Source organism: Chelon labrosus (assembly GCF_963514085.1).
Source record: "Chelon labrosus genome assembly, chromosome: 11".
NCBI lineage: Eukaryota > Metazoa > Chordata > Actinopteri > Mugiliformes > Mugilidae > Chelon > Chelon labrosus.
Window position 1 is genome coordinate 24,046,943 of NC_140344.1, and position 24,193 is coordinate 24,071,135.

The 24,193-nt window shown below is 41.9% G+C and overlaps 2 protein-coding genes across 2 annotated transcripts in view; one reads left to right on the forward strand and one right to left on the reverse strand.

Moving 5' to 3' along the window:
- Positions 1 to 12: 12 nt before the first annotated feature.
- Positions 13 to 4,247, reverse strand: hsbp1b (heat shock factor binding protein 1b). Its single transcript, XM_084555613.1, has 4 exons — positions 3,954 to 4,247; positions 2,099 to 2,165; positions 1,099 to 1,225; positions 13 to 999 (listed from the first exon to the last, which is right to left on the reverse strand). Exons 1-3 carry the CDS (start codon positions 3,996 to 3,998, stop codon positions 1,104 to 1,106), a joined length of 234 nt encoding a protein of 77 aa, XP_084411739.1. The 5' UTR covers positions 3,999 to 4,247; the 3' UTR covers positions 13 to 999; positions 1,099 to 1,103.
- A 154-nt stretch (positions 4,248 to 4,401) lies between these two features.
- Positions 4,402 to 24,193, forward strand: part of LOC311495887 (solute carrier family 66 member 2) — a 52,627-nt gene continuing 32,835 nt past the window's right edge. The window contains exons 1-3 of the mRNA XM_084555536.1: positions 4,402 to 4,542; positions 7,588 to 7,843; positions 8,098 to 8,231. Coding sequence (XP_084411662.1) covers positions 7,635 to 7,843; positions 8,098 to 8,231 — 343 coding nt within the window. The 5' untranslated portion in view covers positions 4,402 to 4,542; positions 7,588 to 7,634. The remainder of the gene's footprint in view (positions 4,543 to 7,587; positions 7,844 to 8,097; positions 8,232 to 24,193) is intronic.

Sequence of the window (24,193 nt, forward strand, 5' to 3'; positions counted from 1 at the left end):
ATCCACTTAATATTACATACAGTACTTTAATATTGCAAAAACATAGTATGTTCATAGGATTCCCGTTGTATGAGATTGTGTGACACGATCAAGCCCCTCCCTGTTGTTGTTGTTTTGTTGACTGCTGTTGTTTTCAGTTTGATACTGTTTTGGCACTTTATTTGAAAGATTGCTGTTAGCTGGTTTGTACATTTTGTTTGCATTATTTTGAATAAAGGTTCCTACTTATGCAGTGACGTGGTTACATTTATCAAGACACTGTTGTAAACACAACATCAGGCGTCAGTTTTAATTGACATTTTTGAAGATTATAGAAGATTAATGCCCAATTTCTTTCTGAGTAAACTAATAGCCTAATTTAGTATAATACTAAATTGTCATTTCAATACAGTATAAACAACATGAAGCAGGAAAACCATGCAACAGTGACACATTCCAAAATCATATGAATCATAAAATACAAGTCTGGGTCTGAGTTGGTTGTAGTTTTTAAAAATCCACTCAGCACCTGGCCAAACATTTATTATGCCATACATGACGAACAGCAGTGTATTAAATAACTTTTAATAGAAGAATATCAGAACTGGAATGCGTCCCACACCTTGGTAGCAACAGTGTTATTTGTCAAACACTGCAAACTTCAAATCTTCGCCGTGCCCATGTTGGGATGGAGATTTTACCGGCCCGTCGGCCTGCGGGTTGTACTTCTCAGCACAGGCCGGGGCAACGCAATGGCAGCCTAACAACCTCCAGGCTGGTGCATCAACTCCGTAAGCTGCACACGAGCACTTCTGAAGGGCAAATCGCTCTATTCTAGCTTAGAAATAACGTTCAGATAACTCTTCAAGTCATTACGTGACTGTAACCGTTTCACAATATTCAATATATAAAAAAGCATTTCACACAACGACACACCAAATCAATAGAAGTCATTTTCGGTATGGAAAAGTCTGCTGCTCTTGCATAAAGGACCGACTTCACACATGGTTATTTAGGAACCTGTGGGAAAGACAAAGAGGGAAAAAAAAAACAGTTTAAGAAATCTACTTGAGCGATGTCAATATGAAACTCCAGATGTCTCTACCACTTCCTTCTTACCTTCATTACGAGCCTTGACCTTCTTTAGCCTTCTCTGGTGGTGCCTCAATCTCTTCAACACCAGCCTGGGTCATCAGGTCAGCAATATTTTTCTCCAGATCATCAATACGTGTGCTCATCTCATCGAGTGGAGAATTGGTTAAGGCACATAATTAAATTACAGAACCCAATACATTACTGAATATGTGTTCTGGTCAGTCTGTTAGTTATCGCTTAAACATAAATGGTATGAAGGGAACCACCTTTGGCTCAATACAGCTAAAACCAAAGAGATGACGTGGATTTCCAGAGGTCCAGGCCACACCTGCAGCCTGTAACCATCAAAAGGGAGTGTGTAGAGGTGGTTCAGGCCTATAAGTACCTGGGTCTACAGCTGGATCACAAACTGGACTGGTCGGCTAACATAGACTCGGTATACAAAAAAGGTCAGGGCCGTCTCTATTTCCTCAGGAGGCTAAGATTGTTTAATATCTGCCGGAAGCTGATGGACATGTTCTTCGCCAGTGGCCTCTTCTACGCTGTGGTGTGCTGGAGAGGCAGCAATAAGAAGAAGGACAAGTTGATACAGAAGGCAGGCTCTGTGGTCGGGGCAGAGCTGGAGTCCCTGACACTGGTGGCAGATGCAAGGACCTTGAACAAACTCTGGTCAATCGTGAACAATGTCCACCACCCTCTACATAACACCATAGTCAGACAGAGAAGCTTGTTCAGTGACAGGCTGCTGTCTCTGTCCTGGACAAGCCATAAGACTACAACGCCTCCCTGTGAGAAACCAACTGGACTGTGGTCATTTTTGACACAGCATCACTTATTGATATTATTATATAACTTAAATATCTTTATATCTGTTTCTATGTGATGAAGCTACTGGACACAGAATTTCCCATTGGATAAATAAAGTCATCTAATCTAACAGAAAAGGAGCAATCTATTATTTCCTTAAATTGAAACCAGACAGTAAACAAATTAATATGGGCATTTTAAATGAGTGTTAGGATATTCCTCCCGATGATCTGGTCTGACATGGTCTGGAACTTGTCCTGCATCTGTTGCAGCAGTGTCTGGACCTGTGGAGAAAAACAGAATAAAAAAAAATAATCCATTGGTGTAAGAGAGTAGCCATATTTCAAATTTAACAATACAAAACCAGAAGTAATAACATCAGCAGGAGAATAACAGCTTCATATCAGCTCTTAAGCCTGTGAGCTATTTTTATTTATTTATTTTTTTTTTTATAAAGAAAGCAGATGAATGGTAACCTGCTTGTTTCCTTGCCAACAATGAAAACGCTCTGTTATACAGAAGATGACTGAAAGCACCGGTAATTTATTTTTGATTCTGTTCAGTCTAATCTTAGGAACACTGGTGTTGCATTTAATCAAACTATGCACCTCGCTGCTGGACAAAATGATAAAGAATACGGGCTCTGTGGTAGGGGCAGAGTTAGAGTCCCTGACATCGGTGGCAGATGCAAGAACCCTGAACAAAATCCAGACCATGGTGAACAATGTCCACCACCCTCTACAGGACACCACAGTCAGACAGAGAAGCTCATCCAGTGACGGGCTGCTGTCTCTGTCCTGCTCCACGGACAGGTTGAGGAGGTCATAACGCCTCCCTGTGAGGAACCAACTGGTCTTTGTTGATACTACTGTATATTTGTTTACACAGCATTATATGTACATCTATATTATTATGTAACTTGAATGTCTTTCATATCTGTTTCTATGCGATGATGCTACTGGACACCAAATTTCCCTCGGGATAAATAAAGTATCTATCTCTAAAACAGTCTACAACACAGCTGCAGTACTGTTGACCACGTCTGCCTATCTTCATCACCTCTACACTGGCTTATCATTAAATTAAGGCTTGAATTTAGGTCACTGTTCCTCACACATAGATCCCTTTTGTGACCAGGCTCCTGTGTACATCACTTCTGATCAGGGCTGGCTGACTGTCCTCCTCACTCGGGCCAAAAACAAAAGTCTACTGTGCCTTGTTTACAACATCAGCGGACGTCATCGCCTTCTAAGGACCCTTGGAGGGTTTTAAACATAATATTTTTACTTTGGCAACACATTTTCTACCTTGCTATTTCAGGGCCACCACTTTATGCAGCTGGTAGCTTAATTTCACCACATTTATTCACCAGATGCTAACAAATAAAAAAGGTAGGCTACTCTAAAGCAGTGCTTTCTGGCAAATTTAGACATCAGAATAGAAGAGAAGGGGCGTCCTTGACATGAAAAAGCTTTGAAAGGGTTTGTACAACTTCTACTGATTCAAAAGTACGAAGAACTACTAAAATTAGATAAAAATAGATCATGAATATTACACGAGGGAACAAGTTAAAGGTTCGGGGGGCTGGCTGAAGCATGGACGCCTCATAGAGACACTTATCTCCATGACAACACTCAGATACATTACCTCTACCATCTTAATAATAATAATAATAATAATAATAAGTGCACCTTATTTGAAATGGAACAACTGAGATGAGTAGAAGCGTTACAGCATAATTAGCATCACACTGTAGATTATGTTTCCAATGCTATGCGGTTTGTTCGGTTGTGATTTGGTGATGTCATTAACATGACCCACTGACCATTACATAACGTGATGCGGCTAAACAAAAGCCAGAGCATTATGGTTTGATTAAAACAGCGTGAAAACACGTAGTAAACCCATATATTATATAATACATAACATAAATAGCACGAAACGCTGCATACGCGCCGGGTAAACTTTGCTAGCCAGCGATAGCTCGCTTCGGTTAGCGTTCTTGTTGCCACTGCTAGCTAAAGCTAAGCTACTGCGGCTAGCCTCTAGCTTGCCCCTCGACCGCGACTCACCACGTTAGTGAGGTCCTGCACCGACTTGGGGTCCGTCTCGGCCATGTTTAGAGGTAAACGATTATCTGTGACGAAAATTCAAAAGACTGCGCGGCGGTTTGTTGTGCTTTCAGCTCTGTTAGCCACTGGAAATTAACAGCAGTCACTATGCTCGCACCACCCACCGCACGGTCAGCTGTTCCAAAAAAACGCGGAGACTGGTCTCGCGAGATTTGGTGCTATAGGCAATATGGAACACGGAGTTTTGAATGGGCAGCAGAGTTTTGTTTACCTCTTATGGTCTCGGGGACACTCAGAGTGGGAGGCTGCATCCACATTAAACATTAATTAGACCTTAGCCATTTAATGCTGCAGCCTGTAATAGTAATAATAGTAATAATAATAACAATACAAAAAAAAAAAAAAAAAAAAACATGATTGTATCAGATGCGCGTGGTTGTGTGCGTGTCTGCGCGCGCACGTTCCTGCACAGAACGAGTTGGGATTTGAAAGTTGGAGCTGCCTGGAGACTCTTTTTAAAGCTGAAACATCGTCGGTTTGTGCGGGTTGCGGCTTTATAAACTGCAGGGGTAGTGAATGAAAGCGACCGGTAAGTGAAGCTGAAAGTTTTTAAATGTACATATTTGTGAAACATGACATTTAAATTCTGAAATTTATTCGGGTGCATATCCTTATGAACAGCGATAAACAATCACAGCTCGCGCATGGAGTGAATGTGGAGTGAATGTAGAGTGAATGTGCGTATTACTCTTGTACTAAAACGCACAATTTTCACATTTTTCCATAAATGTTTATCTCAGACTGGTGACTTGGACACTACCCAGGTGAAACATATACTCCTTGTCCTTTTATGACAATGTAACCAGACGTCGTTTCTTTCTTTGTGTGCTGCTACTGTGAGTTTCTCTATCGTCGGGGCAGTTGCCCAAAATTGATGTGTGAGAGGAAGTTCAGGCATGTTGGCCCAACCCCATGAAGCTATGTCTTGCTTACATAACAGATCTTGTTCTGCTACCAAAACTGGCCCATTGCATTCAGGCTGCCCTGATGGTTCACCACCACCACCAAGGAAGGAAGGAAGGAAGGGAATATCTGCAGGCGTGTTGGATTGTTAAATCCCTGAATAATGTTTAACTTCTTGTAAAAACTATTTTATGGAGTGTGTTAAAGGCTTCTGCAGGATTGTATTCACTTTGCATTGTTGATAATCATCTACATTACTGAGAAGAGTTGATTTTTGCTTCGTGCAAGTCATCTGCCAGTGTTTCAACGCAGTGTCGTCTAGTTTGGAATATTTCCATCTTTATGTTTTTACAAGAGAGTTTAAATAAATAACAGACTCAGTTCATTCTCTAGTTGACGCCGTGCATCGATTACAGCTTTGTTTCTTCTTACATCGCCAGCCATGCAGCCTGGTTTTATTTACTCATAACTTAAATACCTGGCTCCCTAAGCTATACTGAGTGACCTGTCAGCTGACACTGGATACCAATATGGAAACAAAGGAGTGCATACTTAAGCTGGCCCTCAGCTTCTACAGATTTTATGATGAAAACGATACCGAAGTTACACAATGTCACACAACGATTACTAAAGCAAGAAGGAACGGTCACACCTCAGTAACTTCCTGTACTTTTCAGTGTTTGCTCACAATGCGTAGGTCACGGTTTTGTGTACACACCAACATAACGGCTCCTTGCACGCTGTAAACTTAGAGCAGCCGCGTTCCATTTGTTTTTCCAAGGAAGTGTAGAAAATCGCATTGACTCAAAGGTAAAAGAATCACTGTGTTCTTTGTATTAAGAAATGCAAACGCTCAACATGAAGCATCACCGTTTCAAGGATTTGAATTAAAGAGAGCAGATTCAAGTACCTGACCTGGATGTAATGTAACACAGGCAGGGCAGGTTGGTAATAATACGTGTTTAATTGCGCACAGTCAAGAGTTGAGAAACTGCAGATTAGCTGCAGTCTGGCAGAAGTCGGTTAGTAGGTGGAGACGCAGTCTTGCGTTTTGACTTGTTATCTGCACACTCTGGCAGCTAATACTGGCACCTCCCACCCGGGTCACCTCAGCTGTGCCCCCAATACGCGCCTGTCATGTGGTGCCTCTACCGTCTGTTGACCGCTCAACCTTTCCCACTATCCCACGTCTTGCCTTGATAGGGTACATTTCCACATGTTTGACTTCCAATTCCCCCACTTGTCATCCCCTTCATACTCTCTGGCCGCTTACTCACGGAGCACAGCCTTGCTTCAAATGTGTGCACCAACATTTCCTGCTTCTGTGTATTTAAATATTTAATACAAGTGATTTGCGCGTTCCTCTTGTCTGTCATAATATTTCTATAGTGTAATTACTTGCTAATTTAATCACAATGATCATTAAACCCACTGTTAATAAAATACTAATTCTTCTTAATCCCGGCCTATGGGCTCTGCTTGCAATATGTCTGACTGCAATTAAAATAATGAAATTAAAATAATTTTTCAGGCAGAGCTTTACGCTGTGCGTGAATAATATTGCTGCAGTTGAACGTTAATTACATGCAACTGTGGGAAACTGGCTAAGAATCGGTGTTTGAGCACCACAGCACACATACAGTGTATTTTCTTATCTCATGCACAACTTCTACTTTAGAGTGGGGTTATCTCTGCCTATAGCAGCCTGAGACCAGAGTGAGGGTCTTGTAAATAAATCATCGTTGTTTAATGTGACACATAAATGAATTCTGAGAAGATGTGCCTGTATAAATGAGGACATTTGAAATAAATTGGACTTCAATTGGAAAATGTTAGTTTTGTCTAGCTTTGCAGAAGTTTGGTAAAGAAAAGTCTGCAGTCTTTAATATGCAGAGAAAGGACAGTAACACACTGTCAAGGGATATAGTGTATATTTAAAACTATTTAAAAAATGTCATATTGTGGAGTCTATACTATACCCTCAAGAATGAATCCAAACGCAGCTTTACCATATTGTCATGTCATGTTAGAAAAACACTGGTGTTATACAGCATTAACAGTAGCTCTACTTCCAGGAAGCCACCACAGTGCGACAGCATGCCTGTGTTTTCCCCGAAGCGTCATCCAAGGCATATTGGTCTAATTCATTCATTCATTCATCTTCTGTAACCGCTTGTACTGTGAAGGGTTGCAGGGAGGGACTGGAGCCTATCCCAGCTGTCACCGGGCGAGAGGTTTCCAGAGAGACAGAGAACCATTCACACTCACACCTACGGCCAAGTTTAGAATCAACAATTAACCTAATGAACATGTCTTTGGACGGTGGGAGGGAGCTAGAGTACCCGGAGAGAACCCATTTTATGTTCCCCAAAAGAAGTTTGACCATTGTAGCCATTTTGCTTGAGCCACTGGCTTGCTATAATTGGCTTGTTCCACGCAAGACAGCATTGTGAAGTGAAGAGGGACGGCATTTTTAACCAGGCAAAACCCAGCAGTGCAATGATAACTGAGGCATTTAAATGTAATCAGCTTAATGTGTTTAGTGCTGTTTGGCACTTGGGCCAAGTTCATTTCAGACCCAGTGACCTCTGGTTGCCTCATGACACCCATTAGCGGTAACTTCCCGTTCCTCCGATCACTCTGATTGACCTGTAACATGTCCTCTCCCCAGCTGCTACCACTAGACCTCCCGGACACCACTGAGATTCACTTGGTGTGATGGATGCAGAGGTGGTGCTGCAGGAGGAGGACATGGAGGGCTCGTGGACGCTGCTGTCCTGGATGGCGTCCCTCGTCATGGTCTTCGGAGGAGCCCTGCCCTACGTGCCACAGTTCCAGGAGATCCAGAGAAGCAACAACACGGAGGGCTTCTCCACCAGAGTCTGTCTGGTGCTGCTCATAGCCAACATCCTGCGCATATTCTTCTGGTGAGGATTAGAGAGAAAATATTCAGTCAATTCAGTTCTTGTCTAATTGTCTGCTTTATTTTCTCACTATGGAAGGCACAGATCATTCACGAGGTCATTCCTCAAAGTCAGCCTTGGTGTCAGAAATGAATGTAACAGGATTTGAATATTTCTGTTGACAGGTTTATTATTTCCATGCCTTGTTTATTGCAAAAACCCATATTCATTTCACAGGATCTAATATGTTATTGTGTTCTTTGGTCTCGTTCTTGCAGGATAGGGAAGCAGTTTGAGCTGACTCTGCTGCTTCAGAGCGTGGTGATGATCCTCACCATGTTTGCCATGCTCCACCTCTGCTGCACGGTCCAAAACACCAACAGAGTGAGCACCAAGCAGCATCGACTCACAGGTAACCGAAAATCGCGGAGATTTTACGTTCTTACAGTCGTACGTAAGAACACACGTACGCATATATGACAGTGACTGTGTTGCTGTGTTGGTTGTAACACAAATAATTTTGAGGCAGGACATGACATGTTCAGCACACCACTTCCTCTCTGTCAGCAGTTTTTACTCGAAATGCTTCAATTCCCACGTCTTGCCAAAAGAGGGAGCCATTGGAAAAGATTAAATGACAAAGCTGACATTGTCAAAATACCATACATCTGAAAGCTACGCACTCTCTTCACATTTTCGTTTCCCTTTTTTAAAATCAAATGGTTGCATCTGACTTTTTTGTTTAGATGGTAAAACTTGTGCTTCTTGTTACTAGTAATAGTAAAGCTTGAAGCATAATGAAAATAATGGTATCATAAACTGAACCATCAGAAAACTTCTTGTCAGAAACTGCAAGGCAAGGCAGAGCTGCCCTACGGGATGTTGTGGTGCTGCACTGTCAGTCATGAGATGAGTCCGACGGTGTGTTTGTGTGTGTGTGTGTGTACTTGTATTACCCTTGCTCTGGGGACCTAAGTCTGTTGACACAGTCATGTTGTAGGGACCCAACTCCCTTTTAGCTTGTGTGTGTGCTCCTTGTCCTTGAGCGCACAAGGAAGGGAGCCTAACCTGTATTAATATTTTCAGGGCCTCTCTTTATAGGGTGCTGTATTTTATGGGTAATTGTGTTTTTTACAGATGCACCAGTTGATTGAATTTCTGTCAGCACATTTGCAAAAGCAATCTTTTTTTTTTTCTTTTTAAAGAAGTAGTTAAATGATAGGATCTCAAAATACTCTGATCATTTAGAGAACAATTTTTAATTACAGTGACTGGTTGATTCTCTGTTGATGGATATGCAGGAAGCAGACAATTCTTTGTCAGCGGCAAAGCTTTTTAAATGTGTTTTGATGAGAAACAAATAGAGATTGTGTGTGTTTTCACATGAGAATAATGCTCATCTTTATATCAGGCATCTGTGCTTCTCTTGTGTCTCCAAAGAGCTGAGGTATTACTCATCATCAGCGCTCTTTTTTTTTTTTTTTATGTACTGTATGTTACAGCCCACGCCAAACCTTTTTCATGGCAAACGAAATAATTTTTGACAAGTGGTGGTGGATTTTCTCTGGGGGTGGATTCCATAGGCTTCATCTGCTCTGCTCGGTGTTTGTGTATCAGTGGACAGTGAGTCTGCCTGCAAGCCACTCAAGTGTATGCTCTATGCTAATGAGAGAGTGATGCATCTTCACACACTAGTTGGTTCTTTAGGACTTCGGTAACTAAAACTTAGCGTGACCGCTCTCTGAGGGGCGGGCCTGAGGTCTGGTATCGCAGAAAGCTGGTGCGATGGGGGATGGCAGGGTCACGACGAGAATAGATCAGAACAGCCCTGCGTCCCAACTGTCTGCTCCTCCCTCCTTCCCTCCACTGTTAAGTCTTTCCAACAGATCAGGGTCATCACTATGTAAAGCAGTTGCTACCCCCCAAGATGCTTGTTGGCATGATTTCCAAACACAAAGCTATTTTTGTGGATCTTAAACTTCCTGTAATTTCCGTCTCTGTCCGCCCCAAAACTTTGCTTTTCATCTTTCCCTCTTCTTTCATTCCAACTTCCTTTGTTGTTTTACTTTTATCCACTGTTGATCTTTCTGTTGCTGCTTCATCTGCTCCCACCTCCTCTCCTCCTCTTCCTTTCCCATAACTTCTGCTCTGGGAACAGACACCCGAGACTGCCCAAGTCCATATTGGTGTCACCCCTGCTCCAGTTGCTTCAGTGCCAACACCTGTCATCCACTTGCTAACCTCATTTCCACGTCCCTAAAACCGCACACGAGCACAACACAACCTGAAAGAAATGGAGAAAGACGAAGAATCATTTGTCAGTCGCATGTGTAACTTCTATTTGGTGATGATTCATACCTTTTCGTACGTCATATGCTGTGCTGATCACCCCCATCCTCCAACTGTTCCCGTTTTGTTTTTCATACTTGAGGAGGGATCCCTTGTAATGTGCGTTATGTGTGTTCCGAATTTAATTGATATTTGTCTGCTGAATTATTTTCATGTGTCGTTTAGCCTTGCACACAGAGGTTTTTTTTTCCTGCATAATGCCACTGGCTATGCATTGTTCTTAATTGTTTTGACACAAGTGGAATATGCTTCACCTTTTGGCCTTTTTTCAAAATAGATTTGATTGTGCTACAACCTGAGTTAATTGTTCTTCTCTTTGAAACCTGCTGGACTGCTCTCATTTTTTTCGCACAATGCTTCCTTAACAATGTGTAGGTGTTAACCATTGTTGTCGGGAAACAAGGCGGGCTCTTTTTGTCTGAAATAAATGTAGAAAGACGCCGCCATGCTTGTAAGACCAAAGGAGTGTGATTGTCAAAGTAGTAAGTGAACAATGAGCTCCTCTTTATCACTGCCCTTTAAGGAAAGACTTGTTGTTTAGCGTCAGTGTGGGCTTGTGCTATTTTCTACACATTTTATCCCTCCTGCTGTCTTATCAACAGTGATACAAATAACTATCAAGTAAGTAAGTAAGTAGACAAATAAGTATTGTGTTCTGAGTCCACACATACACAGTCTGAAAGGTTCAGGTAGTGTCTCTCGAGCCACACTTGAGATTCTAAAAATAGTCACCACCACACTTTTAGAGAGTTGGGATCAGGCTAAGCTGTCAATGTGAAATTACGTCACATACTTCTGTCCTTAAACACACATACTATACATATACCGATCAGGCATAACATTATGACCACCTACCTAATATTGTATAGCTCATCTGAGAATGGACATGGGCCTTCTGAGGGTCCTGTGGTGTCTTGCAACAGGATGTTGTGAGTGGGGGCCTTTGGGTCCTGTGGGTTGAGGGGAGGGTCCTCTGTGGATCATCCCACAGATACTTGATCAGTTTGGGATCTAGTGAATTTGGAGGTCAGGTCAACACCTTGTGCTGTTCTTCATGTTTTTTTGAGTTGTTCCTAAAGCGTTTTTGTGTGTGTGTCTGTGTCAGGCTGCATCCTGCTGGGGATGGCTGCTGCCATCAAGGAGTGTCATTACTATGGGGTGGTGGTGCCTGGTCTGGTCTAGGTGGGAGCAACATGTCTAAGTAACATCCACATGAATGAATGCCAGGTCCAAAAGTTTCCCAGCAGAACACTGAATTGTCACAAGATGGTCAATATTTTTCAGTCAGTGGCCATATTGTTATGCCTGATCGGTGTAGTAAGAACCCATAATATAATTTTTTTTCTCTTAACCCCACTGTGCTGTGTGCAAATTTTTTATTTTTATTTTTTTATTTCAGTTGTATCAGAATGAAAGGTCAGCAACAATAGAAGTTGCTTCAAACATACTGTATGTCAGCATTGTCAAGCTTGTCATACCCTTGGCGTAGCCTCAGATCCTACTTGTAAAATGTCACTATGTGTCGCTGCGGCGCTGATTGCGGCGGCTGTGATTGCTCGAGAATGCATTTCCTTGTTCACCTGCCTCAGCGGCCGGAGAAGCACGGAAAATTCTCCCTTGTTCTGCCTCCTACACACGATCTACTCAGACGTCTTCTCTCTGTTCTGTGCTCCACTGATTTCAGTGAAACGAACGTTTGATCCGCACTAACTTCAACTCCAACACGAGCCGCTCAATTCCACTCGTCATCGTGTGAAGCAGAGAGTAATACTTTTTAGAATGATGTTGACATACCAGGGCACAGGTATGAATGCTTTATATCTGTGTGCAGTGGTACGGTGTAGCCTCCATGTGGACTGGTTGCAGGAGTATTGACCAAGCTTTACAGTGACTGCTATGTTGTCTACACTTAATCAGCAAGAGGTAGATAGATGGAGCCTATATGCCACAGCCGGAGTTGACTCAGCTCTGACTTTGCAGTGACTTTTATCAGCCACCTCAGGGTGCCACATTAGCAGTCCTGGCCTTTGTGATACATGGATTGAGAGCCTGATGGGGGTAAAGGGAGAGAATGCATTCAAAGGCAAATGTTGCCTCAGGGTGACTGTGAGGTTTCGTGCAATGAACGTGGAGAATAACCTTCAGGCCTGATTAGTAAAAAAACACAGTCAGGATATTCTTATTTGTCAAACTGTGCCGTTAATGTGAATTACTGAGCATTTAGGAGAATTTAGATCTTGAGCTTATTCACAGATGAAACAACATAAAAATGGGAAAACATCGCCCTCTACTGTCGGAAGCAGCTACAACACAACACATTTCTACACATCTCTAGTAGCATTTTTTTAGTTGCTGCCCGTGCGCTCGGCGTGTATTCTTCTACTTCATATTGCTAATATCTATTTATATCAACCAGCCCACTCACAAACCTACGACCCCTCTTTGTGAGTCACCTAGAAAACAGCCACCATCGCTATTTAACATCCTGTTTGTGGGAGCGCACCAAACCATGAATTGAAGAAGAGATTGGACTCTTGATAGTCGACGTTGACCCTGTGCTTATCCTTAAAACCGTTGACTGAAACCGCTGAGCGCCACTTCAATTTATTCGAGATAACCTCTTCGGGAGAGGGTTAGACAATCAGACGCTGGAAACGTGACGGGAATTGTTTAAAGAACGTGTGCTCAGGCAATCGATTGCGAAACACGGTCACTCTACATTTATTTGGCCTTTCAAGAGCAATGGAGCACATGCTGAACGCTGTTTTCTAGAAACACGTATTCACGTAGCTTTCAAATACAGCCGCAGCGTATCTAACATCAGTTTTCCACCTGTCTAACTGAGAATCAATTGATTTAATCTTGACTATACTTTTCAAATGAATGAGTGACTGGGCACTAGACACTTCGCTACAGCCGTGGGCTCAGTGAGTGCTTGCGGACAGCTTGGCAATGAGGGAAAGTGGTGTATTTTACTCTTTTGCTTCCACATTTCATAGTTAACCAAGCTAAAGTGCTAACCTTCAGTTGCTCACTCTTGAGGCTGTTCACTATCTTGGTCTGCAAGAAACATCCCGATACCCTGAGTCAGTGTAAAGCGTTGAAGGTGAAGCAGTTTACAGAAATTTCTAAAAGGATGTTTGAGTTACATACACTCAATACGCCAAAACATTAGGTACACTAGTAAAAACGGATGCATTCTAACATAATTGCCCTGCACTAAATCGCCCTTCGTGGCAGGGCGTTCACAGTCTGCATGATCTCATTGTAACTGATACTTAAAACATGCTTTTATTGACGAGCTTTTCCTGTTTTTTTACTTGAGTTCTGAGTGAGTTTTAATTGAGATGATTTTAATTAAGTTCTTAATTTGTTTCTCTGCGTTTTATTGTTTTTTTTTAATTGTTCTTTCTTTATTAACTTGGTTTTATGTGCCTGTTTAGCACAAAAAATAGCTGATTTTTATGTTTTTGTGAAGCATTGTTGATTTCAAAAGTGCTATGCAAATAAAGAGTATTACTGTTATTATTCTGTTATTTAGCCTCGCTCTTTTTTAGTAAAAGTGAGTGTATATAACAGTTTTATTCCCTTCAATCTCTGTGTTTTACAGGAATACACTGGATATGACTTAATATTTTACTTAATAATGTGCGTTGTGAAGGAATTAGCATGTTCAATTTCAGAACCTTTGTTCTCTTTGTGTTCAGTCAGTCAGGTGTAGTCGAGTGGTTTCATTTCTTACAGCTGAAAGAAGGTACAGACACAAATCAAATTCCATTATCTTGAACTCAGAAATCAATGAACAACTCGATACCAAATCAATTAGGTGCATTGATACAGCCCTGCTTTGAACAGACAGAACATTTAGACATCACATCTTCTGCTTTGTTCGGTTATCCTAGAAAGGTTTTATAATCCTTTAGAGTCAGACGTAAATGCTTGACACATTCAGGATTATTATTATTATTATCATTTACACTGTTATTTATTCAAATCCGTGCTCCTTGCTCAATTTTTATGTGCACACACAATTAAAATGCAAACAGTCCCCGTCCCGGTATGGCATCACAGTAATATTGTCACTGACTGGTGCGGTGTGTGATGACTCTGGCGCTCATGCTTATCTGCAACACTCAGACAGCACCGCAGCAGGAGGATTCGCGTCTAAATATCACAAGCGAGAAGCGCGCGCACACAAACTTTGCGCAAATTGCATTTACATATCGTAAAACACACACACACAAATGTCTTCTGCTTACTTTCGACGTAAAGTGTTTTTAATTAAACCCCTCGATAACAGCAGTTTTTAATTAGCAAGTCAAATGAAGTTAGGTAAGGTGAGAGGTGCTTTATTAGCCTGTTAGCGTATTGGATTACTTCTTTCTGCAGGATATTCAAAGAAGTGACATAAATTTCCATGCACCAGGGGAAGTATTCGTGGAGATGCATTATTCGCTCATAGGTTTTCTCTTAGGCTAAACACAGGACATTTCTAGAAAACAGTTAGGTTTTGTAATTACCGTTTTATCTCAGCGTGTCTTTATGGTGGCGCTTAGTGGGTATTTAAACGAGAAGATGAAAGACTCTTTATCTGATCACTGAGGTGACCGTTCACCTCTTAGGGGCTGTTTGTTGTTTTATTATTTAAGTAGTACAAGCTGATATTCTCCAGTCAAAGTGTCCACATGTTAGTTGAACAACATGTGACGCATAAACCGTACAGACACGTCTGCACAAAAGGCTTTTTTAAATAATGAAAAAAAAAAAAACATTTTGATGAGTGGCACTTGTAAACGATAAAATTTATCTGGTGCTTGATGGTTAAAATCCATTTAGCTTTTACAGTTTTAGGAGCTTGTGTGGTTTATGTTTAGAGATAGAAGTGGAAGAGGAGAGTGGTATAAAGCAGGGCCGCTGTCAGAGTCATTAATGGCTGAATCAGATGACTATCAACACTTTTGACTGTCCCTATATACATAAAATAGCCCAAACTGTGGTAAAAATGTTACGCATATCCAAAGTAGTGCATGATAAATAAATAAATGTGTTTGCCTTTAACGCACACCTACTACAAGTCAAACACAATATTACAGAATCAAGCTGATGCATATTCAGTAGTGTAGGCCTTTATAATATATTCAGTCATATACGTGAGCTTACAAAGCTCATGAAGTAGCACGGCTATGCTAACCTTAAATAAAGCAACAACTGTGTGTTAATTTAAAAAATGTTTAGCGTACACTGATCAGCCACAACATTAAACCCACTGACAGGAGAAGTAAATAATATTGACCATCTTGTGACGACACAGTGTTCTGCTTGGAAACTTTTTGATCTGGCATTCATTCATGTGGATGTTACTTAGACATGTAGCACCCACCTAGACCAGACCAGGCACCACCACCCCATAGCAATGACAATCCTTGATGGCAGAAGCCATCCCCAGCAGGATGCAGCCTGACACAGGCACACACACAAAAACGGGAACAACTAAAAAAAAATAAAGAAACATGAAGAACAGATCCCAAACTGATCAAGTATCTGTGGGATGATCCACAGAGGCCCCTCCCCTCAAAGGCCCCCCACTAACAACATCTTGTTGCCAGACCCCACAGGACACTCTTATGTCCACTCTCTAATGAGTCACAACTGTTTTGGAGGCACAAGGGAGGCCTACGCAATATATAATAGGATCAGTGTAATATACCATTAAAATACCTGTAGAATATAGATGTGGAAGATAATTCCAGCTGTGATATATATGAAGTTGAACATGTTCACACTGTTGTGAGTTACCAGACACTTTATTTGAGATTAGAAACATTTTGCTTGAAACTTCCACACCGGGATATCACTTTTAATTAGACTTCATCTAAAAAACTGCTGATTGACGGCTCCTTTATCCTATCCTGTAAGCTGTATAATTTGTTTAAACTGGACAGTTTTTGCCCCTGAACAAAAGTCTAATTAAGTGAAAAGACAGTGATGTTGTAGGAGCTTAAAAAAGTAGCACAGTAAGCTGATAAGCTGCCCGGTTGACCGTTAATAAATGACGCAAAAGAAAAGGTTATTATCGCCAAAACTCATTTCATGTCTTTTGTTCTTGACTTGAAACAAATTGGTGAAATCTAGTTTTCATTGTCAGTTTTTAAGTCCCTGATATATTTGTTTTAAATTTATTGACGACGTACCGAAGGCTCCTTTTATGAAACATCTCGCATGAAGTGGGAATCTGAACGTGCTCTTAATTGGCCCGCCGTGTCACATCAAACAGAACGGAAGCTCATTCTTGAGGAAAAATATGATATTGAGCAAATTCTTGCCGGTCCCTCTCTGACGGTCCGCCCTGATATGCGGCGGTTATTTATGGATGTGGGTTAGTAACTCGTGAACTTGTCTTTGACCCTGTTGAACTGGTGGTGCGTCGCCTCATTAGTGCAGCACTAGAGAGAAGTCGTGACAAACATACACCTCCATCAGGATCCATCACTGCCATATAACCTGACAGGTGTGTGTCGATGTGTGTGTGTTTGCACGCTAAGACAGGGTGTTATGTGTACCCATCTGTTATGCCATGTGTAGCATATTGGAGTGTTTGCGCGTCTTAGGGGTCTTGGGGCATGTTGCACATCTGTTTCAGTGTTTTAGTATAGGTGCTAGATATTGTGTGTGTGTCTCCATGCATCAGGCCAGCTTGTCAATTGACTGACTGAAATTTTCTTAAATTTAAAAAACTCTCACGTACCCCTTTCAGTACTCCAAATGACCCCCAGGGAAACTTGTAGCCCAATTTGAGACAAATTAAAGCTAACCACTTCTATAACAAAGGTCAAAAAGTTATTTTTATTGTCATTTCAGCCATATATAGCAGGTACAGCACATAGTGAGCTGAGAGGACTTTCCTCCAGGAGCATGGAGCTACATGAAAACCACCAAGTACAATACAAGGGACTGAGCGTAAAGTGTTGCACGTGCAAGCTTATGCAGACGATACAAAACAGTGCAAATGGTGCAAATACAATACAGACAGTACAAAACACTTGGGATTATTATTATAAAAAGACATTGCATAAAAATAGAGAGCAGCGCCGACTAATGAGCAGACTAACAGAGCATGAGTTAGGGTGATTATAACCCTGACTGATTAGCGTCACTTGTAAGTGAGTGAGTGAGTGTGTGTATTGTGTATGTTCAGTCCAGTTTCAGTGAGATCAAGAGTCTGATGGCCTGAGGCTTAATGCTGTGATATGAGCTTCTTTATCATATCACTGCATTACCATTGTTTGACCTGCTTATTTCTGCTCCTCATTGTTTTTCTCTCCATTTGTCCTCACAGCTAAAGACCACTTTGTTTTTCAGTCAGCTCAGCTACACTTTGAAAGCTAACTGTGCTAAATAATCAGTATAGTCCCAAGTATTGTCCCATTGTCTGTCTGTTTTCCTTTCAGTCTGTGTTTCCTGCTTTATTTTTCTCTCTCTGGCATTTGGAAAAAATAATAATAATAATCCTATTTAAATAGGTTTTTCTGTTTCCCTTATCGCGGCGCCATCATTTCCAGTGAGGACATATGGATTTGTTAGTTTTCGAGGTTTGATGCTTGTTTGTTGGGCCAGCTGTTCAAACCAACGGGAATCGAGCCGCTTTAATGACGACTAAAATACACAAGTACACTGCAGCAAAAACTGCTGATAATAGACAACGTGGTACCACACAGGAACTAAAAGTATAATGAGTTCAGGCATAACATTATGACCACCTTCCTAATATTAGGTCTCTGTTATGCCTCCAAAACAGATGTGACTGTGCGGGCCTTTGGGTCCTATGGTTGGAGGGGAGGGGCCTCTGTGGATCATCCCACAGATACTTGATCAGTTTGGGATCTAGTGAATTTGGAGGCCAGATCAACACCTTATGCTGTTCTTTATATTTTCTTTTGAGTTCTTCCTAAAGCATTTTTGTGTGTGTGCCTGTGTCAGGCTGCATCCTGTTGGGGATGGCTGCTGCCATCAAGGAGTGTCATTGCTATGAGGGATGGGTGCCTGGTCTGGTCTGGTCTAGGTGGGTGCTACGTGTCTAAGTAACATCCACATAAATGAATGCCAGGTCCAAATGTTTCCCAGCAGAACACTGAATTGATAAAAGATGGTCAACGTTATATACTTCTCCTGTCAGTGGTCATTATGTTATGCCTGATCAGTGTAGTGCAGTGTTACAGTGATGTGTGTAGGATGAACAAAAATATCCAATTACTCCTACAGTGCTTGGAGGGTTGATGCACATTAGTCCTTGACTGCACAATGTCAAGGAGGTGGCAGTATAAACCGTGATTGCTGTCAGGTTTTAGCTTATTATTCCCTCACTGATTTGAACTGAAATGAGCCTGGGCTCACCCTCCTCCTTCACTCTCTCATGACTTTGTTGCTCAGTGCGTAGTGTTCTGATCAGACCCGATCAGAAGGAATATGATGGAGTCAAACTTTAAAGACCCTCAGGCTCGCTCATTAAGAGAAAACTTTGCGTATCACATTCTGACTCTCGCGCAGAGACATAGAGACGCCAATACCCCTCTCTTATAGGAAAGGATTTACCACTTTATTGTAAATTGCTCTGTTTCCTTTTTTCAGTGGGTCGCTCGCCAAATATACAATGTTTGGGCTCTGAGGGAAGTTTGTGGCGTGATTAAATCTGTGTCTCTTCATGAGTCACTTGACAGTTTGGGATACACCTCAAGTTGCAGCTCAGAATTGCCATGAAGTGAAATCTCTAAAAGTTTTCAGACTCTAAACCTTCACAACCGTTCAGCACTGATCCATTCTGTAGGAGAGCGGGAACTTACAGCTGTGTGTGTAGTGGATGATGTAGCAGGGGAGTGCGCCTTCCTGCTGTCCTAATTGGAGAGGTGATGCTGTGCCCTGGGCACTCTGCCATCCGTGAGACACTAGACTTGCGCAGACTTCTCTGACTCGCCTCCAACATGTCACACTCCGCTTCCTGAGAACATCAGTGCCTGTAGGAGTACCCTCAAACCCAAACACACACACACACACACCTCTGTACAGTCAGACCATGACAAATCGTAATGTCACTGAAAAACTGGGATATCAGGAAAAACAGACAATTCCAGTGAATCGAGTTCATTGTTTGTTGACAGTCTGTCTTGTTGGCTGCTTTGGGTAAGTAATTGGTTCTTCCAATGTTTCACAGATCAGTTACTTTCCGAATAAAGCTGGGGACACACTGTACAGATTTTGAAAAAACTACGAGTTCACACTAACAGACTGACTTCAGCAGATCTTTGTTTTAAAACTGAAAGACTGGGAATCACACACTTAACATCTGCGCCTGATGACGGATCACACGCTACATGATTTGTCAAACCAACGAAAGCCAACAAAACACATTACAACTCTCGCAAGGTTGCGGTGTGCGCTGCGACCAACATTTTATAGGCACTCATGCTTCACCACAACTCGATTAATCTCTCCTCCATTTCTGTGGTCCAGGTTCGCTTTGTCGCCACTCCTCCGCTCTCGCTGTTCGCCATCGTTGTTGTCATATTCTCATGTTCCCACTACTACCCGTCGTCTTCTGATGTTATCTCCTGTGTCCCACCCTCTGTTTTTCATTGTCTGTTGTCAACACATGTTTGCTGCTGCGTCAGTAATCAGTCCACACTTCCTGACTGTGTCCAGTCTCGGCTCAAGAAATTCAAACATGTTTGATTGACTGTGACTGAAAAAAATCTGTTCCCCTCACACACTAACAGATTTCTGTGCCAACTACCCATGCCGACTGTCCCCAGCTCGTGCAGATTTTGCCCAACTAGGAATTGTGGGTAAAATCTGGCAAACAAATCTTTTAGGCTGTGTCTTCAGCTTAACAGTCAGAGCAAGAAATGGAGCTGCATCAGCTGCTGTGATACATACATAGGCGTTTCTATAGACAATGACTACTCACTTTTAATCATCATTTCAGTTCAGTTTTAGATGAGTTACTCCGCCCAGGCCAGAGTTTTTCCACATCTTGCTGTTGTTTAATGTGCTAAAATAATTTTTTAACGACTGATTCTCTGTAGATGTATTTTTTTAGGTCCCTGTCTGGCAGATTTATCTTTTGAATCAACTGCAGACTAACAAGCTGTCCTGAAAAGTTTAACTTGGCTCCACCGTGCTGTAAAAACATGTCCCATTATAATAAACACCCTGACACTGGAGCAGTCTCAGCCAGGGAGAGAGAGTTAATCTCAGAGATTCTTTAGCAGCCATCTATCTGCTTTTCCCCCTCTTCTTTCCCAACTCTAAAAATTATTCTTCGTGTCTCTCCTCTTCTTTCTAAACTGTTGAAGCAAACAAGTGGACACTGATGCAACCTCATAGCAACAGCTAAGTTGCTTGCTGCTTTTTTTCCCCAACCTATATCATGTCATGGCAGCAAACACTGAAAGCCAGTCGGCCACTAAAAGAAGACAAACTTAACTTGCTAAAGGAGACCCGTATAGATCCTGGAGAGGCTCAGGGTGTTTGTGACTATGTCCAGTCAGGCCCAGCGTATGGTATTCAGATCTATTTGTGAAATTGATATTTGTGAAACATTTCCAGAAGGTTTTAATGTTTAGATTGTCATTATATGATTTTAAACAACTGTGTTTTCTGAACTCAGCCTGGAAGCCAGTCTAGCTTCCCCCGCAAATGTGTTTTTACCAATCTTGACACAGAAATGTATTTTTTTTTTTTTTTTTACCTTAAACTGAAGTCTGAGCAGCTAATTAATTAGCATATTCATTCAAATGCAGTCTGTATGTTTGTTTTTCTGCGTGTCTGTTTCCACTGTCTGGAGATGGCGAAAAATACTAACAGACACAGATAGACCTTAGTGGTACATATCTTCAGATTCAGAAAACATTTTTTATATTTGTCCCCGGGGGGCAATTTAAGGCACATGTGAGTAGCATTACACGCAAGAACAAGACACTTCATCCGTCTCTCTGATTGATAATGCTTCAGAGAGCAGACCATAATATTTGCAATATACACTTAAAACTGTGTATGTTTCATCATGACTTAATGTCAGTGATAGGAGACATTAACATCTCAGTAACGCCTTGAGGGAATTTCTTCTTCTAGTTCAAATCATCCACTTGAACTCAAGGATGAGCTGATCACTATCTGGAGGTCACTGTGGCCGCACAAACCACGTTTGGTTACCATAACCCGTGAATTCACAAATCTGTGTATGTGAATTTGGACAAAATAGGATAAAATACTGATATTTTACACTCACTTGGCAGTTCATTAGGTACACTAGTGAAAACAAATGCATTCACATGTGACAGTCCCACACTAAGTTAGGGCTTTGTGAACGTTGAGGTAATCAGCAATTGTTTAAAAACCCAGAGAGAGCTGTTAATTCAACGGCATTTTCACTTTGGAGGCAGTGTTTGTAGTACTATTTAAAACATGTTCCTGTTATTTTGACAACCCTATTTCGGCCAATAACAGACTTTTGGGTGTAATTCAACACAGTTTAACGGCCCTCCAGACTGATTCACTGCTGTTTTAACACAAACTAAACGTAATAAAAGCCACAGAGGTGAATTCAGTGCAGTTTTGTTAAATTACTAGACTAGTTTATTAAATTATTCTGCTGGGAAACTTTCGGACCTGGCATTCATTCATGTGGATGTTACTTAGACATGTAGCACCCACCTAGACCAGACCAGGCACCCCCACCCCATAGCAATGACACTCCTTGATGGCAGCAGCCATCCCCAGCAGGATGCAGCCTGACACAGACACACACACAAAAACGGTTTAGGTACAACTCAAAAAAACATGAAGAACAGCACAAGGTGTTGACCTGGCCTCCAAATTCACTAGATCCCAAACTGATCAAGTATCTGTGGGATGATCCATAGAGGCCCCTCCCCTCAACCCATAGGACCCAAAGGCCCCCACTAACAGCATTCTGTTGCCAGACACCACAGGACACCCTCAGAAGGCCCATGTCCTTTCTCTGATGAGTCACGACTGTTTTGGAGGCACAAGGGAGACCTACTCTAAATTAGGAAGGTAGTCATAATGCTATGCCTGATCAGTGGACGGCATACACATATGATATACTGGCTACAGAAGCAGAGTCCATACATGGTAACATATTTGTGCTCCGTCCTGTAGACAAACACTCACTATTATAGCTTCACAAGCCACGGGTGAGAGCACTCTGATTAAACTGCAATGGACATTATGTTTGGGCAGTAACTACACACACAAGAGGGGAAGGGAACGATGTAATGTAGCCGACTGCGTAGCGAGGGAAGGTCAGTGGACATTCTATCTAAATAATGACTTTTAATGAGTCGCTGTAATGCTGATCACTGTGGACTCAGACTTCGTGATGAGGTAATTGTACCCTGAGGAAGACAAAGAAGTGGTTGTTTGTATGTGTGTGTGTGTGTGTGTATGTGTGTGTGTCCCCGGTGGATTGAGATGCTGTCCTGTGCATCCTGGATGTGCTTCTCTGGATCACTTACAAATTTCGCTTATTGCATCACATTCTGTGATTCTCTACAAATTGCTCAAGCAGGAAATGAAGTGCACACATAAAGTGGCAATGATGTGTACGACATAGAAAATTGACTTTTTTCTTTGGTGCCGTGCACTTAAAATGGCAGAAATGTCCTTATCGAGCCGAAAATCACAATGTCAGCTGCAGATTCTGCTGAGCTTAAACATTAGTTTATTGGAAGCGACGTAGGATGACACGCGTTTTCTGCGTCGCCTTCCTCCTGTCAGCGTGACTGAGCAGATACGATGGTCTACCCATGTAACCACAGTGATAGTGTATCGCACTCTGACGCAGACAGAGCACCGGAGCTGCTGCTGCTGCTGCTACTCTGCCAACATGCTGCTCACCCTCCGTCTTCCTAGACACATAAAACCTCATTTGTAGCACTGTGATTAGGCGGGTAATGTGCAGGACTCTTCAGATATTCACAGCTGCACTGAATCCGCTGTCTGAGTTGGCAAGCGTGTGAGCCACCGCAAGTTTACTAATGTGTCATGTGGGCAAACAAAAGGCTGTTCTTACTGCCTCAATGGTTTGGTCACCTGCAGTTAGTGTATGTCTGTGAAGGTTCTCAGTCATCCAGGTAGTCCCCAAGAAGTTTCAACCCCCCCATTCACACCTTGAAACTGGAGCCTATGACTGATAATGGGTCAATAGTGCACCATTCATTAGAGAAAGACGTCTTCTCAAAAAAAACACTACAATTCCAGTTGCCTTTCTTTTAGCGGTTTTGGATATACCTGCAGTTGTATATTATCATTTTATCTCGTACTTCACAGTTTTTCCGTGAACCTTGGATGTTTTTCCACTGAATCCTGAGAAATTGTAATTGGAAACACTCACGGCACATACTACACGGTAATATAATGTAATCATAATAGAATTAACAATATTGTTTGTTAGGGATGACCCCTTTCGCGTTTTTTTGCCCGCTGATCCAAAACCGATCTTTAAATATTCAGCGTCGGCCGATCCGAGCTGCAATCCGATATTAAATAAACAAAAGGTCCTCCCCTGGAGATCCATAAAGGCTTTTTCTTATTGATGAGACGTTAGCTCGTACCTTGGCTCCTGAAAAATAGTGTTCTGTACTGCAGAAATGGGCTGGTCTATCTAACTCCGTAACCCTCTTTGTAATATTTTTTCTCCTCGACACCGTCTCGAGGAAACTTGTCTCTTTTCTTTTATTATTTGTCGTTTTTTCAGTGCAGTTCTTTTGTTGTTGTTGTTGTTTTTGGTGTGTGTTGAATGAAGTAGTCCTGAATAATGATCTCTTACTAGCAGGTCACTAAACAGTCGCACTGCATAATTTACAGGTTGCTGTCTGAGTGTCTTCATTTTCCAGAGTAAAGTGCTTCCACACAGCAGACGCGTGATTTTGGTTCCTCTTCTTCTACTTCGAAATTTCGGCAGCTTTGACGCTAGCCAACCATCACTAAAACAGAACATGTTGTTTTTTT

What these genes read in the sequence shown, in the direction of transcription:
- hsbp1b (XM_084555613.1), bottom strand. Translation starts at nt 3,998, where the DNA reads ATGGCCGAGACGGACCCCAAGTCGGTGCAGGACCTCACTAACGTG. An exon ending in TGCAGGACCTCACTAACGTG is followed by an intron (nt 2,166 to 3,953) that starts GTGAGTCGCGGT and finishes TTTTCTCCACAG; the next exon opens with GTCCAGACACTGCTGCAACA. An exon ending in AGACCAGATCATCGGGAGGA is followed by an intron (nt 1,226 to 2,098) that starts ATATCCTAACAC and finishes CCAATTCTCCAC; the next exon opens with TCGATGAGATGAGCACACGT.